General features: G+C 56.0%; 1 protein-coding gene and 1 long non-coding RNA gene across 2 annotated transcripts; one reads left to right on the top strand and one right to left on the bottom strand.

Annotated features, from left to right (window-relative positions):
• Window positions 1-6388: 6388 nt before the first annotated feature.
• On the bottom strand, window positions 6389-9719 carry CYTL1 (cytokine like 1). The gene is made up of 4 exons (XM_037530541.1): window positions 9573-9719; window positions 8256-8300; window positions 8006-8134; window positions 6389-7014 (listed from the first exon to the last, which is right to left on the bottom strand). The coding sequence occupies exons 1-4, from the start codon at window positions 9717-9719 to the stop codon at window positions 6931-6933; spliced, it is 405 nt and encodes a 134-aa protein (XP_037386438.1). The 3' UTR covers window positions 6389-6930.
• A 2618-nt stretch (window positions 9720-12337) lies between these two features.
• LOC119261112 (uncharacterized) lies at window positions 12338-17359 on the top strand. Its single transcript, XR_005128921.2, has 3 exons — window positions 12338-13020; window positions 13681-13837; window positions 14877-17359. It is a non-coding gene; the product is annotated as an uncharacterized LOC119261112 (long non-coding RNA).
• Window positions 17360-17423: the final 64 nt, after the last annotated feature.

Raw genomic sequence — 17423 nt, 5'->3', positions numbered from 1 at the left:
CACTTTCCCCCTGGATGGTCAGCGTGTCCAGGCAAAGTGGTTGGTGACCCTGGGCAGCGCCCCACTGTCCCTGACTCACCCCATGCCTGCGGAGGCCAGGCTCTCTCTCCGCACTGGCCGCTGCCCTGCTCTGGCCGCCCTGGCCGGAGTGGTGGTGTTGAACCGGTTCACTCCCAGGATGTGAGCCTGGAGGAACTTTGTAAGACGATACGGCCGGGGCCACGGCCACGAGGGGGGATTATTCCCCAGCTGAGAGTGGGTGTGCACTGGCGGGAGGGGCGTTGTGGGGCGTTGTGGGGCTCAGGATGGAGGAGTCGGCCAGGGCTGTCCTGCCAGGACCCTGCCCTTCAGGCGAGGGGCCTCCCTTTCTCAAGGCTGTGGCATCGCCATGTTCAAAGTGCAAAGCAGGGTCATGTCGAAGCACAAAGTGTGACCTGTCCAAGAGGAGAGTCCTGGAACCGCTGTGGGGTGAGGATGGGGTGACTGGAGGTCAGAGGCAGGGCCCTGTTGGGCTGCCCCTTCAGCCAACCCCTGACCTGACCGTGTCCTCGCTCTCACAGGGACCCTGCCTTCTGGGGCTGGTGTTTTGGAGGCACACAACCTGTGGCCAGAGATAAAGGCCATCAATCCATTTACTGAGTCACAGTCCCGGGGGCCCCTGATTTTATGGTGTCTGGGCTCCACCTCCCCAGCGTCAGGCTGCCGCCGAGAGGCCGAGCCAGGAGTGAGGGAGGCTTATCAGCCACTTCAGGAGGCCTGAGACAGCGATAAAGGGCTCGTTGGGGCTGATGACACCAGAGGGTACGTGGGTGGGCGCCAAGGAGGCCGGGGCTGGGGGTACCCAGCCAGGAGCTCAGAGCCCAGAGCCTCCTGCCGCCTTCTGCTCCCAGGAGAGTCTCCCCAGCATGTGGCTCAGCCACGGCCAGGTCTTCTGGTTCCTGATCCATTTTCCAGCCTCAAAACTGTGCATCCAAATTCATTTTCTTTGTAAATATGTGTTGTAACCATGTGGCTTCCAGAAAATGAGCCTCAGCATTTGACTAATTTTTGCAGTAAGGATTCCTTAATTGTCTTCTTATTTTTAACCAAAACATTTCTTTCTTTTTTTTTTTTTAAGTAAATTATATCACTCCAGAGTGTGAACTTGATGAAACGGTCCAGAACTTTCCATTTGAAGCTGAAGAGAGGCAGAGGGCTGGCAGCGATGATGAACAATTGGGGACACCTTGGAGACCCCGGCATGGGGGGCGCAGCCGGAGGAGTCAGTGAATAGGGCGAACACCCACAGCTCAGAGCCTGTCACCCCGGGCAGGCCGACAAACTGTAAGTGGGGTGCGCAGAGCCGAGAGCGCGTCCCTGCCGGGGAAGTCATTGTCTGCCATGTTTTGTTCCTCAGAGAGCAGGCGGGACGGACGCCAGGTGGGGGGCCTGCGGCGGTCGGAGGGTTCAGACCATGCTCTTCCACCGCCGGCTGGAGAGGGGGTTCCCTTGGAGCAGAGCAGCGTAGGGCTCCCACGTGGGGGTGCGGGCAGGGGACACCCCTCGGCTGCCCTGGCCAGAGCTGGGGCGGGGAGAACGCGGTCTCTGGGGGGTCCACAGCCAAGCCGCCCCGTGAACCCCCGCCTCGATCTCTCCAAGCCCCATGAGCGGCTCTTGAAGTTCCCGCAGCCTCTGCACAACCCACACCCTGACCAGGCCCCCAAAGGGGTTTCCTCCACAGACGAAGAGCAGGGGCCGCGGGGACTGGCCCTGGGTGAGTACAAGCGCCCCAGGGCTGGGTCCCCGCATGTTCGGAAGGGCGTTCCCTGGACGGGTCACCTGGCATGTGCGTTAGTTTGCTTTGAGGTGAACTGAGATCCTGCAGGCTCAGGAGAAACTTACCACTCCCTTAACTGCCTAGTAGACGGAAAACTGGGGTTACCGTAAAGAATTAGGGTTTTTACCAGAAATAAGCTCTCTAGCAAAGAAAACTCTATACATAGACACGGCATGCGCGGTGCAGATTCTAATTACAGAGCATCTGCTCCTCGTCCCATGAGCCTCCCTCCCCCAGAGTCAGGTGAGCCCCCCTCCCTCCTTGAAGGCCCAGGCCCCTATCACGATCCTCAGCTCAGGGCCCCCACCTTCTCCTTTGGTAGAATCCACATCCACATAAATTTCCCATGTGCACATAATAACATTTGCTATTTCCTTCTTCTTCTTCTTTTTTTTTTTTAAATAGAGGCATGTTTTATTTATTTATTTGTTTGTTTGTTTATACATGCATTGGGTATAGTCAGAAGCGCGGGAGGGTGAGAGAATTCACCAGAGCCAGAGTGGGGAGCAGAGCAGGCAGAAGGACCGAAGTACACTGCTGAGGGGAGCAGCGGGCGGCAGGAGAGGTCTGTGCGCCATGCGGGACCCTCCTCCAGTGGCCGGGGAGCAGCCGGGGATCGAACCGGTGCTGCAGAGGCCGCAGGCAGCATTGCAACCCAGCGCTCAACCGCTGCGCCACCAGGGAGGCCCAATTTCCTTCTTCTAATCTGTCGGGCGTTGATGGGCTGGCTCCACCAGCTGGAGAAGAGCCACAGGGTAGAGGCGCTTCCCTTTGCTGCTGTAGTCACCTTCGGCAAGTTACTGGCCTTGGGGGTCCCCCTTTCTCCCCGGAGCAATGCTGGCTTTTCGCAGAAAGACATGTGCGCAAAGTGGAGGAAGAGCGGTCATCATGCACCACGTGTGTCACTTATTGGAAGATGGTTTCAGTTATTTCATGAATAGAATGATTCACACTGAAAATCCTGGCGTTATTTAAAGATGCTGAAAAAGGACAAGCGTGATAAATGAGTGCCACGCACCCAACACCCAGAGAGAAAATTGTTGACATTTTGTTGCACACATTTTAGTCTTTGAAATAAATCAGATGTTGCTGATGAAGCCGAAGCCCCGCCCGCTCCCCCATGCACCTCCATGCCCCCCACCCACAGGCCGCGTCTAGCTGGGCCGATGCTGCAGCGCCAGGATCTAGGTGACGTGAGTGAAAAAGCAATAACTCTGGAGCACATTTCCTTGAGCTCATGTGGCAGCTGGAAAATTCTTGAGTTGCATTTCAGGAACTTGACTGTAAACGTTTCTGAAATGTATATCCATGTCCAAATAATTCCTGGGTACTCGCTCCGTGAAGGAGCACCGGCCTGAGTTATGGTGCTGGCTTGGCGATTTTCCGCCTCATCGTGCTCCACTTTTCTATTTTCTCCTTCTTCTCCTGTGACCCTGAATGCATTTCAGCACCGTCCTTGACTCCACCCTGTGGGTTCTTGATCGAGTCATCTGCAGAATGTTCTGCCAATGTAGAAGCAGCTTTACATGATTAGCAACTTTGCAAATCAACTAGGCTGGGATTTTTGCCTTATAAATCTCAGTTGGCATCAATCGCCCCTGGGTGTGAAGGCGCGATGCTGAGGTCAGCATTCCAGAGCACGAAGATGCTCCAACTGATGTGTGAGCGCTTAGGCGGGAAGGGAAGGGAAGGGAAGGGAAGGGAAGGGAAGGGAAGGGAAGGGAAGGGAAGGGAAGGGAAGGGAAGGGAAGGGAAGGGAAGGGAAGGGAAGGGAAGGGAAGGGAAGGGAAGGGAAGGGTCTCGCTACACTCTCTGCCCCTGGCTATGTGCACAGTCACGCTTTGTGGAGAGGCTTGGTCAGCCACAGCATGAGTGCAGAATGTGGGTCTGCACGTGCTTGTGTGTGCACGCCTGTGTGTGCATGTGCTTGTGTGTGTACATGTGGTTGTGCATGTCTGTGTGTGTGGGTCTGTGCATGCCGTGTGTGTGTGTGTGTGTGTGTGTGTGTGTATGTGTATGAGTTACTGAGGTGTGAAGCTGATGGAACTAGCAGCTTACCGGGACACAGGAGCCAGCCACTGTGGCCACGAGCATCCGGGTGTGTGCAAGCAGCATGTATTTTATTAAGAAAGAACAGGGCAGGCCACCCAGAGATGACAACATCTTAACTGTTGGCTTTTCTTGGTCTTCCCATTAAGAGGTACTCAGGACTCCTGAAAATATATTTATTGAGCATCTACTAAGTGCCCAGCAGGGTGCTAGGTGCAAGGGAAAAGTGGTGAAACAGAAAGACGTGGCCCCCACTTCCTGAAGTTGGCGGTCTAGTGGGGGACACAAGCAGCCAGCGGGAGAGCAAGCAAGCGGCGGGTGACCGTGAGTCCTGGCGTGGCGGGGCCTGGAGGACAGCAGTCCTGGGAGGCCAAGGTGAGACGTTTAAACTCCACGTAGAGAGGGAAACCACACGAAGCTTTCAGCAGGCGAAGGGCCTGATCTAAGTGTTGTTTGAAGAGAGGCTGCTCTGGCTGTTGGTGGAAACTGGATGGGAAGGCACCAGAGTGAGAGCCGGGAGCTAAGAGTCGCAACTGTGCCATGATCTGGGGAGTGGCTTGGTAGCGGTGATGGGGGTGCTGGCAATGGTGGGGAGACAGGGTGCAGGCTCACTGTGCTGGGCAGGGTTCCCTGCCACCGACAGGAGACAGAAATCCTACATAGATGACAGACAGATAGCTGCTAGCTGCTAGATAGGTAGGTAATAACAGATAGATAGATGATGATAGATGACAGGTAAGTAGATGTTAGGTAACACATGGTAGGTACATGGACAGATGGGTCTCTCTCTCTTTCTCTCTGAGTGATCTTTTTTTTTTAATTTATTCACTTATCTATGCACACAAGAGCTGGAGTACAGGCCAGAGAAGCGGGGAAGTGAGAAGATTCACCAGAGACAGAGCAGGGAACAGAACAGGCAGACTGACTGTAGTACACTCCTGAGAGGAGCAGCGGGTGAGACAGGAGAGGTCTGCCTCGCCATATTCCCTGGCCAGCTGGGGATCGAACTCGTGCTGCAGAGGCTGCGGATTGCTTCATAGTGCAGTGCTTAACCCCTGCGCCCCCAGGGAGGCGCCCTGAGTGATCTATCTTAAGAAATTGGCTCATGCAGTCATGGAGACTGAGTACCCCCAGGGGTCACCCTCTGAGAGCTAGAGACCCAGGGAAGTCAGTGGCGTAGCTCCAATTGGGTCCATAGGCCTGAGAACTGGAGAGCTGTGGTATGAGTTCTGCCTGCCTGCAGGGCCAGCAGTGCTGACGATGCCAGTATATCTCTACCCCTAGACTCTCTCCCCACCCCAATATTTGAGGACGATGGTGATCTGGGTGAAGGTGAGAATATTAGCCACAAAGCTAGCACACTGTTTGCCACATGTCAGGGTGGTGTCGCTCATCTTACTGACTCCTCACCATGTACCGGGGGCAGGGACTGTTCATATTATTATTCTGTTGGGACCAGGGACGTGGTGAGGGGAGATGGAAGGACACCCAGTAATTTGCTCAGGATCACACAGGCAGAGGTGGAGGAGGTGAAAGCACTCTTTGAATAAATGCCCAGGAGTAAGGGTGTTGGGTCAAATGGTACCCCCACTTTTAGCTTTAAGGAATCTCTGTACCATTTTCCAGAATCTGCACCAACTTACTTAGCTGGGATTTCATCAGTGAGTTTGTGAATTAATTACACAAACGCATTTATGCAGAGAACCACCCTGGGGACAGGAGGAGCCTGGGCTTTTGAACCACATGGGCCTCAGTTCAGCCTCGGCTCCCCCGATTCCCAGCAAGTGACCTTGGACAGTGAGCTTGTTACAGGGCAACCCTGATATAAAATGGGTTTCCTGACTGTGGGCCCTTACCTGCGTGCTTAAAAGGGACTCACACTACAGGCACACACAAAAGGTTAACAAAAGGTTTACTTACAAGGGAAGGGGAAATGAGGAAACGTACATCTCAGGGAGAAAAGAGGGAGATAAATTCTTAGCGTGTCCTACCCGTTCCGCCGACCTGGAATCCCAAATGACCCGCCGAGAGCAAACCCGCCTGGCCAAGAGCACGCACCAAGAGAGCAAGAGACCCCACTAACATGGCTGGGTAGAGTCACAAAGAGAGAAAATGGCTGCTTAACTCCACCCTTAGGTCCTCGCAACCTCCCTTTGGGGATCCTGGGATTTGTAGTTCCCAGTGTCTTGATGGAGTGGGGGTGGAGCCCACAAAACTTGTATGGAGTTAGCGCAGGACAGACTATCCCCCTAACAGCCCGACCCGAGCCGCAGCCTGGTGTGTCATGAGGACTTGTGATGAGTGCCAGGCACTGCCCATGCGGAAGGTGAAAGCTATAACCTGAGCCCAAACGAGGATAGACTTTGAGGACAGACGCTCAGGCCCTGGACTGTGGCTGGCCCAGAAACCCCCACTCTTGATGCAACTAGGGAGAAAGCTGCGTCTTGCTAAAAGCGGCGAGAGCACGGAAGTAAGGCTCTGAAGCCCCCCGCAGACAGACACAGGAAGGCGCACATTTCCCGCTGCAGATGGTCTTTATTCGATTTTTATCACCTTTCCGTGAAAGAGCGATTCCTGTTGGCTCTCTGAAGCGGTGAAGCTTACAAACGCATTATAGGTGAAAGTTCTTTAAAAATAAAGGTAACTAAGGAAGTGTGTGGTGGGAGGGGTGAGTAATAGAAGCTCCGCGAAGTGCAGGCGGGTTCCTATTAAGAAAGAAAAAGCACTAAAGCGGCGCTACTAAACCACCGTTTGGCTGGTTCTCTAGCTAGTGGCAAAAAAGAGGGAAGCAGGCTTGCTGATTTCTTCCCGGTGAGTAAATAGTCGAGCTGGTATCTGCATCTCGGCAAGATAAAGCCCACTGGAGGGACGACAAAGTGAGGTTTCTAACTGTCTCCCACGTTCCTAACGTGGGTTCCAGGCGGGAGCTTGTGCTCTGCTTTCTAGAAGGTGGACATGTGACGGGTCCAGACACTGCGGAACCGACACCTGGAGCCAGGCCTGGAACCCACAGGGGTTGCGCCGCGGCCACAACCTCTGTCCCTTAGGGCTGGCCCGGGCACCGCTTAGCTCTGGTGACCTGGCAGGATGGTGGTCCCAGGGCTCGGGTATTCCAAGGCATCGCAGTCATCCGAGACGAACACCAGGTCCTGAAAAAGACGTGGGACAAGGAGGAGCATCACTGAAGCTGGCTGCGGAGCCCACGCTCAGCCCCTGACCTCAGAGACTGCCCATGTGTGCCCCTGTGTGACTCTCCCTCCTTGCTCTCCCAGAGACCTGGCCACGTCTTTCTTCACGTTCCCATGGAATCTTCTGTACTCGATGAAATCACGCACAGGTCGGTCGACCAGATGGACAGATTCTGAGCCACAGCTCAGGGAGAGGCAACAGGCCTGCGCTTCGGCGCCAGTCACCCCACTTACCAGAATGTGTTATATATATATATATTCCACCTTCTTCCTCCCGCCCACCCCGGGAGGAGGGGCTGAGGAGGGACCTGGGGCAGGAGGAAATGCAGGCCAGACCTGGGATGCGCCGACATATAGGCTCTAACTCAGCAGCTGATTATAACGTCTCCGGAGGCGCCCTCTGACCAGGCAGCCCCCGGGACTTCTGCTTTGGCTCTGCTGAGGGCTCAGGGGCGGTTGCAGGGCCAGCACACAGGTCAGGATGGAGCGCCCATCGCTGCCCATCGCTGCCCAGCGGCCCCGGGAGAGGACACTGTCTCGTCCTCGGCCACGGAGAGGGGAAGCGTGGCTTGGGGTGGAGGGACTCCCACGCGGGGCGCAGGCGGACACCAGCGCGGGGCTGTCTGGTTCTGTGCCCTGCTTTCTGCACCGGCGCCAGCGTGGATTGTCCACTTTTTCCTTCTCCTTCCCCGCGTCTCCCAGACACGGCAGGCGCTCCTCCATGCATCCTCTCCCTGGAGAGTCTCCTCTAGAGACCTGGGGTGTGGCCTTGTGGGCTTGGGGCTGGGTCCTCACCCCGTAGCAGGGCGACAGAGCTGGACAAGGGCTGTGAACTGGATGCGCACAGAGAACTTTCTCTTCCTCGGGCCCCGACCCCGGCCCTCCCACCCCCCTCACATCCCCGAGCCTCTTGGAGGCTGACACCGGGAGAGGCACCTCAGGGACTGCTCACCCTCCTGCAGAAGGACGTCATGATGGTGTACAGCTTCCGCACTTTGTCCTTCAAGGCGTCCACCGGGGCCACTCTCCAGCACTGGGGTGATGCCACGAAGTCCCGCAGCTTGGCCAGCACGCAGTAATTCTGGAGGCGCAACAGGGAGGGGGCTTATGGGAGGCCCCACAGCCAGAGGGACGGAGCGGGGAGCCCTGCATGCTCTGCAGGTGGGGGGGGGCTCCCCCACGCCTCCCCCTGCCCCTCTTACGTGGATATCCAGGTAGAGCCTCGGCAGGTACCTCACGCACGGCTCCTGCAGAAAGGGATTCGGGGCACCCCCTTAGCCTGGCACAGAGGGCTCTTTGCCAGCGCCCCACCAGCAGAGCAACCCCTCCCACTCCCTGCCCCGTTCCTCCCAAACCACAAAAATGCTCTTCCACAATCTGATTGTTTGGTTTTTGCATTGTTTGTGTTATGTTTGTTGAGGTAGCATGGATTGACAGCACTGTGCATGTCTTACACCCTTTCCCCGCCAACGTTCAGAACGCAAGCTTATGGGATTTGCTGAGTGGGGGCGCTGCTGCAGACGGACACCGACACCCTGTGTGCACATTAAACAGCCGCCCGGCCAGACGGGGCGAGCTATGAGCGCCGGCCACGGGCTTGTCTGTGCAACGGCTGGATTGTTCTGTCTCCCAGGGAGTCGCCTCTGACCCCAGGCCCAGAATTCAGAGTCCCCTCCCTGCACTCTGGCCTGTTTGGCTCCTGGCCAAGAGGGCCTTCCCTGCTCCGCAGGTGGCCTGGGGTGTGGCCCCGCATCTGTGTGGTGTTTTTGGAGGCCGGATGTGGTCTTTAGGCCATGCCCGTTAGCGGGGTCACAGGACTAAAGACCTGGAGACTCGGATGCTGGTCCTGCCCTATGCGCGTGGCCGGGGGCTCCTGCTGCTGTGTGCCTCAGTTTCCCAATGGTGACATGAGAGTTAAAGCACAATCTGCTACTTCCTCCCAGCTCTGCAGTTCTGAGCTGACGGATTTTTTTTTTTTCATCTTTTGAAGTCAGATTTCTTTATAGCTTTGTTGGGAGGAGCCCGGGAGAAGGGCGCCTGGCCTTCCAGATCGCAGGCAGTAATGTGAGCCGACATTCCCTCCACTTAAAACAACAAAAGTTCTCGTACATACTCAGCAACAAAGAATTTGTGGCTAAGGGCGAGTGGACAACTGAGCGCTGAGATGTCCAGAGAGCACGTTAGTGTGTTTGGCGGCGCCACTGAGAAGTCCGAGCGGCTCCCTTTTTTGTGGCCCGCTTTGTCTGTGTCCACCCTCGTGGGCGTCCGCGCCTCCCTTGTATCCTGGCTAGTTATAAGCAAGAATTGGGATGTCTTTGCTGGCTTTTCCTTTTTTTTTTTTTTTTTTTAGTGTACAAGCCACTTGGTATGTGAGAGAACGGGAATAAGACACAAACGCCCTTGAGATGGATCGTAACCCAGAAGGAGAAACGGCTTTCTGTCCCCCAGGCCAAAGGCAAGTTTTGGAGGCGCGGATCCGGGCTGGACGCCTGGCCCGCGGCGGGCGGGAGGGGACTCACCCCGGGGGCGGCGGCCTGCAGGCTCTCGGAGTCGCCGCTGATCTCCCGGCCCAGCGTCAGCACCCTGGAGTAGCAGGTCGGGGGCGCGGGCTGCACGGCGGGGGCCCCGGCCAGGAGCAGCAGCAGGGCCAGCAGCAGGGCCGCCATGGTGCCTTGGCCGCCTCCCGCAGCCCCGCGCCCCCTTTAAGCAGCGGCTCTGGGGTGGCCCCCCACCCTCTGCTTCCTGTGGTCCCGGCCAGGACCGCGAGCACGCCCACCTGGCCCGGGAACACTGGCTGCATTCAGACCTGAGGCTCCGCTCGTCGAGAGGGGGCTGCCTGGGGTGTGCAGGCACTTGGGGGAGGCAGCCCCTTCCCCACCCTTTCACAGGGGCCTGTGGCCAGGCAGGCAGCCGGGAGGACCAGCGGGGAGGGAGGGTGGGCGGGAGGTGCTTCAGAGGCGCGGGCGGCCGTCCGAATGAGGACAGCTTTGTACAACAGAACTGGGGGCAGGAAAGGGATCGGAAGTGACCAACCGGGGGCTGCACCATGATCGGGGCCTGAGGCCAGGCAGGCTGGGTGTGGTGCCCACTGACCGCTGACAAGCCAGGGCAGCAGCGGCCGTGGCCTTCCCTCTGGGCATCCGAGAGGTGGACGCGTCAGCTGGACGGGCCTCCTTCCAGCTCCCAGCACTGCCCGGTGCAGACAGACCCTCAGAGCATGGGTCTGTGAGCCATACCACTCCATCCGGGGTGTCGCAGCTCCCAGGGGACGAGAACCCGCTCCCCTCAGACCTCTCGTAACATGGCTGTGCCATGGCCGTGCCCTCGAGCAGTTTCTTAACTCCTTCCTCTCCTTGCCTGTGACCAAGTGCAGGTGCTCCTCAAGGGCTCGGAGCCAGGGTCGTGGTCTCCATCCAACCCTGCCTGGGACCCTGTGAGGCAGGTGCTGCAGGAAACAACCCCACCTTTCCAGTGGGGATGTCGAGGCTCAGAGTTCAGCAACTGCCCAAGGTCACCAGGCCAGAGACAAATGGGCCCAACAGATTCCATGCCCTGCCCGCCCTCCCTCCTCCCACTGCCCGGAGTGGGACTGAGGGGAGCAGGGGGTGCAGTCACAGCAAGCTCGGGTCCTTGGGCTCCCCAGACTGAGGGAGGAAGAAGCTGTGAAAAGAGGGAGGGCAAAAAAAAAAAAAAAAAAAAAAGAGGGAGGGCATTCCCTCAAAGCTCTGCCCCTTCTTGGCCTTGTGGCAGTCGGGGAGGCCGAGAGATTCGGAGAGAAAAGGCTTCACCTAGACTGTGGTGTGAAGGGGACAGCTCTGGGGGCGGCCAGCGAGGCCACGAGAGCCAAGTCTGGCGGCCCCAGCTGGGAGCCCAGGCCTGGGACTCAAAGCAGGGCACGAGCCGACCCACGCAGAGGGCAGGCCTCGAGCTGTGAGCTAGAGATGGGTGTCGGGCCTCCCGGTGGTGCTCATTTACTACACCTCGGACCCATTACTCTGAACCTCCTTACTGTTTGGGTTTGTTCTCTGAGATGGTAATGTTCCTGGCCTGCCTTATCAGTTTTTAAACCAGCATCTTTATCACTATCTTTTAATCAGTATCTTTAAAGCGGAGTCTTATTCAAAAAAGTCAGTGTCTATATCAGGATTTCCTGACTGGGGAGCTGGGTTGATTGCCTGTCGATCCCCCAGGCCCAGCACCCGGGGGCAGGAGGCCCCAAGAGATAAGGCTGACCTCTGAGGGATGGTGGAGCCGATGCAGCTTCCTCCGCAGCTGCCACGTCCCACTGGCAGGGGCCGACCCGGGAAGGAAGAAGAGCTAACGTGAGCTCCGCGCTTGCTGGGCCAGGCCCGTTCCTCGGTGTCGCACAGCTTAGCCACGGCAACCCCATAAAAGCACTGTGTGGGAGGTGCTGGTATTGTTCCCACATACCAACTTCACAAGGTCAAGGCCCAGGGAGGCAAGACATTAAGAAGTTAAGTAACTCGCTTGAGGTGGCGCAGTTAATTAACAGCGGAGCCCAGACTCAGGCCAGACTGGCTGGCTCACACCTGCGTGCTCACCACCGCCCCACCCGGCCCCCTGAGACCTGGGCAGAGCAGGTGAGGAGGAGGAAAAGCCTTTAATGCTAACAAGCTGCCTGCTATTGGGCAGGTCCCGACCGTATTTTCGAACCTTAATTTCCTCAGAAAATGGGGTGCCTTGATAAACGGTATTTGGGGTTTTTCTCATTCTACATGTGCTGACTCTGTGCTCTGGGGAGTCACGGGACACCGAGTCCTCGCTGCCCTGGACAGGCCGAGTCTGCAGCCGCAGCGGCCAGAGCAGGGGCCCCGGGCCAGGTCAGGTGCCGGTGTCCCACCGCAAGGCGCTTGGCGCTGGCCCTCGGGTCTTCAGGCCCCTTGCAGAGCTGTGGATGGATGTGAGGGGCCGTTGCAGCTGGACGGATGCTCACTCCGGGGCCTCTGCCCAGGCGGTCTGGGAGTGCCAGGCAGAGCCCCGAGACCACAGCATGTCCCTTGTGTTTGCTTGTGCTCAGGGGCCGCCGCTGCCCTCCTCTGTTTGCAGGACACTCACTAATTCACTTAAAAGTCTTGTCAACAAATAGCAGAATTGACTTAGTGGAACCAGTAGCGGTCATGGCTTCTGGTCTACGGGAAATCCATACTCAGTTTCTGTCTTTGTGGATCCCCTTATAGTGGAAGCCACTGCATCTCGTGGCCCACGGCTGTGTCCCGAGCTGTGCTATCGTCACCTGTATCAATGCAAACCTTTTATTGTGGTAAAGACATGTAAGATGGTTTTTTACATCATTTTAACCATTTTCAGCATCCAATTCCATGGCATGAAGCAGGTTCTCCTTGTGCGATCATCACCACCATCATCTCCAGGACTTCTGCCCCAAGTGAAGCTCCTGACAGGCCCCCCAGCGCTGGTGGGGGTTCAGTGCCCGCCCACCGCGAGTCAGGAATGTCACAATAAAGCAAGTCTCTGGACCAGCGGGCTCCGTGCGTGGGGAGTTGTGGCTACACTCTCCTGTCGTCTATTAGGTGTGCATTAGTGTTGTGTCTAGAAACCCCGGGACACCTTGCCGACATCCCACACAGAAGGCGCGGAGGGACGCGCTGGGCGGGGTCGCCACCAACCTCCTGCCTGCGGAACCGCTATCCACAAGGTGCAATAACGTGGGGCGCAATAAGACAACGCCCAGCTCCTGGCGACCCCCATTCTGCTGCTTCTAGAGACCAGGCTGCATCCCGAGGTTTGAAGTCACCCCGGGAGTCAAACGCCCTGGACGCACCCACCTGCACGGCCGCTCCCAGCTGCTCGCCGGCGTCTGTCTGCGTCCTCACCTGTGAAATGGACCCGCGCGGCCATCGCCCCTGGCCTGCGCTGAAAGAGGGTCAGCGGTCTACGCACTCACAGCCCCCAGGCAGCGCGAGCAAGGGTTTGCAACTAGTATTTCTGGTGAGATTGCCAGCCCAGCAGCCCCCATGCCAAGCCCCCAATGCACACTGCGCTCTGGCCTAGGAGGGCTCTGGCCTGGGGCTCCTGGGTGGCGCGGCCCCACCATTCCCTCCCCCGCCCCGGGATGAGCCTCGCAGGACACAGCGTGGCGGTGGTGGACGGTGGCCGCTGGCCTGTGCTGTCCCCATGGGAGGGGTCCCTGGGAGCTGTGGCTAGCTCCCCAGCCGGGCCCCTAGCTCACCCTCCATCCCCAGGCGCCCAGCACTCAGCTCCTGCGGGCTGAGGCTTCCTCCCTCGGGAAGCATCCCCGGGGTTCTGGCCTGGGTCCTCTCAGGAAGCCGGGCAGACGCCCCCCCGCAGGAAGTGGGCCAGAGTAACCCCCGCCCGGGACAGAAAGTGTTTCAGGCTCTTCAGAAACCATTTCAGAAACTGGCTCAGCACCCGCGTTGCCGGCACGCCCGCGGTGCTCCCCGGGCCGCCTGGGGTTTCTCTCTTGTGTGAATGGCTCCTTGTTTCCCTCATGAGGAGCTCTGAGTCCTGAGAGTGGGCTTGGGGGGGCCAGCCGGAGGGCGAGGAGGCGAGGGCTTTCCGGGCTTCTACTCAACGTGATTTCTCTCCTGACGGCCGCTGTGCATGGGGGGCCGTGATTTCTCTCCTCAGGGCCGCCGGGCTGACGGGTCACGTGTCCCCAAGACGAGCCTCCAGTTATCACTGATCCACGGCTGTGAGAAAGGAAAGAAAACCTGGTGACAGGTTCCCCAACATCAGTGATAAACACGTTCTCCGAGGCTCGGCCTCTGTGCCAAGGGACATAAAGGTAAAAATAAAGAGTTGGGATGTCTGTAAATTAAAAGCTTTTATACTAAAAAGAAAATATAAGTAGAATAAAAAGACATCCACGGAATGGGAGAATGTAGTCGCACAATATACAACCGACAACCAAGGAGCTGCTCTCCAAGCTGCATAAAATACTTACACAAGTCAGCAATTAAAAAAACCAAACAATTAATAAATGGGCAGATCTGAGCTGGTAGTTCACCACGGGGGAGATCCCGAAGGCTGAAAGATACATAGAAAAAAATGTTCATCGTTGCTTTTAATGAGGGAGACACCGGGCAAAACCGCCTGCATTTGGACCAAGCCACAGTGGTAGCCGCCCCTTATCTTTTGAATGACCTTTTTATTCTGGGGGAGGAAATCTCCACTTACGAATCCCGCTTACCTCGCCGGTAGAGAATCAGAACTCAATTTCCCAGCTCCGCTTGCAGCAAGGCCAGAGGCATGTGACCTGGATTCCCTCAGTCCTGTGCAACCGAGTGGGGTTCAGGAAAGAAATGGGTGGCAGTATCGTACCTCATACGCAGCATCTCCCAGGGGGGTGCCTAGAAGCAATGGGATTTGCCTGCAGCCTGCTCACGGGGGTGTTCTGATGATGGTTATGGCTGCATCATGCCTTGCCCAATTCTCCAGGGACTGTGAGTTACTGAATAGCCTTTACTAGTTTTATATTCACTTTACATAGGGTTCATTCTGTTCTTTGCAACAAAGAACCCTGATTGTGCACTTGCCTGTAACTTTCACATCTGTAATAACACAATTCTTGCCTATCTCAAAGGTTTGTGTAAACAAATGTGCGTACGCTGGAAAGGGGCTGGGTGCAATGAGCGTGGTGAGAGATGGTGTCATTTTATTCTCCACTGAATACCCAGCACTTGGCATAGCACCTGGAGTATAGTAGGTGCGCAATAAACTATTGACAGTGGAGGAGAGGGCTGGGGAGGTGGGGAGAGACATGCTGCAATCACCGCAGCCTGCACTGGTAATCATCCTCCTCAACATTGCTTCTTTCTACCCAGCAGGCTCCTTATGGTTCTGATTATGCGAATTGGGTCCAGGTGTCTTTGAAGTCAGACATAAACTCCACAATTGCAGGCCAGACTAGAAGATGGTGATGTTTCCTGACGAGCAATCAAGTGGACCTGAGTGAGTGGGATCAGGTTCTGGCAGCAGCAACTCACAGACATGGATGGAAGGAGCTAAAGAGCCTGTGCTGCTGACATTTTGAGGCAAAACCTCCCAAATTCCAGGTGACAGTCACAGAAATGCTGCTTTATAATGACCTATTTAATATCGAGGCGAGGAGGGCATCTCAAGCTGCACACAACAGCTCTCTGGCCGGAGTTTGAAGGTACTTGGTTAAAACTGGAGTTTTGATGGACCAAACACTGCTTCCCACCTCGGTCATTTTGGGGGGATATTACTTTGCTGTTGGGGGTTGTCCTGAGCATTGTAGGGTATTTAGCAGCCTTCCCGGCCTCTGCCCAATAAATGCCAGGGCACTACCTCCCAACACCCAGGCCACGATCCCAAGAATGTCTCTCACACTGCCAAAGGCCCCTTGGGCAGGGGCGCCACCCCGCCCGCCCCAACTGAACCACCAGGCGAGAGCAGTATTTCTTATTTGACCAGATCCAGCATCTATTTATATTTACTGAGCTGCTGGTGGGCAGCAGGCACTCTGTTGGGTACTTTGACTCAAAGTTCCAGTAATTAGGATGAGAAAATGCATCCGAATTACATTTCACTAGAAATAAGGACAGAAAGGAAGTGGCGTGCTCAGGCTGAATCATGAATGAACGTCCAGCCACCAGGGGGCTGTTCAGATCCCAACCGGCCCTTCTCTTGTCTAGGCTGGGACTCTCATCCCGGCAGAACCCCGGCTGGCTGCGCAGCGTCAGTGACTCTGAAGACAGACCCTGCCTGAGGACTCTGGGAACCAGCTCTGACAGATGAACTCCCCAAAGCAAACCAGATAAAGATGGTTCTCTTCCAGGGTGCAGCTCTCAGATTACAGTGTCACCAGGTTTCAGCTCCCACTCAGCCGCACGGCTTTTATTTCCACCGAAGCTGTTTTCTGCACTGGGTATGAGGATTGCATGGGGACTTGCTCATTTCTGTACTCAGCGGCGCCTGCTTCACGTAAACATGTGTGTGTTGAATGAGTGAATGAATGGAGGGGGAAGGAGAGAGGAGAGGGAAGTGAGCGTGCATGTTGATGTCTCCCCGCGCCCTCTTGGAGCCTGCCCTCTACGTCCTTTATTTGGAAGACACTTGGATAAGAGGATGCCCTCATCTCTGTGTTCCCAAATGACCTTCAGTTCTGAGAAACAGCACAAGGGGTTTCAGTACTGGAAGAATACTTAGACATGATCTCATCCATATCCTCGCGGGTTCGTGAATCATCCCTGCATATTCTTGAGATGCCCATTAAGCCCACTCGTTGTTCAGTGGTTCTGGATGTCTGCTTTGCGCCTGTGCTGTTCTGGGAGGATGATAGTGAGGACACTGGCGTCCGTCCAGACTACATCAGTTAAGTAACAGGCTAAGCTGCTGAGCCAAAGGAACCCCGTGTTAACAACAAAGTAGTTTACGGGACTGTGTTTCAACAGGGCGAAGGCAGCAGGTGGTTCAAATCCAGTGTGACGTTCTCCTGCATGAAGTTACCCAGGAACCCAGGCTCCTTCTACCTGGCTGCTCCCTGAGCCGTGTTCCCCCCCAGCAGGGCTGAGGCTGGCTCACCCTACCATGTGGCCAGCACAGCCTCCAGGAAGCTGGAGACAGCATGCCTGGAGGTCGGCCCACCATTTCTCACAGCCTATTGGCTGGCACTTAGTCACATGGCCACTCATACCTGCAAAGGAAGCTGGGAAATGTAGTCTCTAGCCTCGCACATGCTCAGCTGAAACAGACTGTGCGAGTGTTGTGTTTTCAGAAGGGTTTGTCTCCTACCTTCCAGGCGACCCTTTTTCCAACTCACTCATGGTGTCTTTTAGCAAATCATTGTTACATGTGGCTTCTGCTTCCTAAGAAAAATTTATTCTCCCCAACACAGACTACTCTATAGCTCAGAGGCCCCCAGCCCTTCTCTTTGGGATGGGTGGATTCATGGAGCCTTTTGAGATTCATGAAAGACTTTAACTGTTGCTCAGAAGTGCACATCTGACTAAGTTCAAGCACAGCCTCAGCGTGTGTTTGGTGACTCCCTTGAGCCCTCGGAACCCCAACAACCGGGCACGCTGGTGTGACGTGGTGGCTGGCAGGAGTCCCTCTGACCCAGGCTGGTTCGCATTACAGCTAGAATTCTCCACACACACTTAATCCAAGGTCACCATGGAGCTACTATGCAAATTGCTTTAATGTAAGACCAAGGGGCCCAGAATTGCTGGGCTACCAGATTCCAAACTATGAAAATGCCTCGAGGGAAATTTTATAACGCCATGAAATGCAGACACACCACATTAGTAGCACTTTATGGACCTATGTTGAGAGCGTGTGTGAGCACGTGCATACGCACACAGTCTCTTAATAAAAAGGTCACTTTTGAAATGACGATTTTTTAATCA

The sequence above is a fragment of the Talpa occidentalis genome, unplaced genomic scaffold, assembly GCF_014898055.3.
Source record: "Talpa occidentalis isolate TD23 unplaced genomic scaffold, MPIMG_talOcc4v2.1 talOcc4.6, whole genome shotgun sequence".
NCBI classification, from domain to species: domain Eukaryota; kingdom Metazoa; phylum Chordata; class Mammalia; order Eulipotyphla; family Talpidae; genus Talpa; species Talpa occidentalis.
The sequence above is the reverse complement of the archived record's forward strand: the minus strand, read 5'-3'. Positions and strand labels throughout refer to the sequence as shown.

Excerpts from the sequence above, each read along its gene's own strand:
- CYTL1 (XM_037530541.1), bottom strand. The coding sequence starts at position 9,719 with ATGGCGGCCCTGCTGCTGGCCCTGCTGCTGCTCCTGGCCGGGGCCCCC. Across the intron at positions 8,301-9,572 it reads TGCAGGCCGCCGCCCCCGGG|GAGCCGTGCGTGAGGTACCT; the intron begins GTGAGTCCCCTC and ends CCCTTTCTGCAG. Across the intron at positions 8,135-8,255 it reads GGCTCTACCTGGATATCCAC|AATTACTGCGTGCTGGCCAA; the intron begins GTAAGAGGGGCA and ends TTGCGCCTCCAG.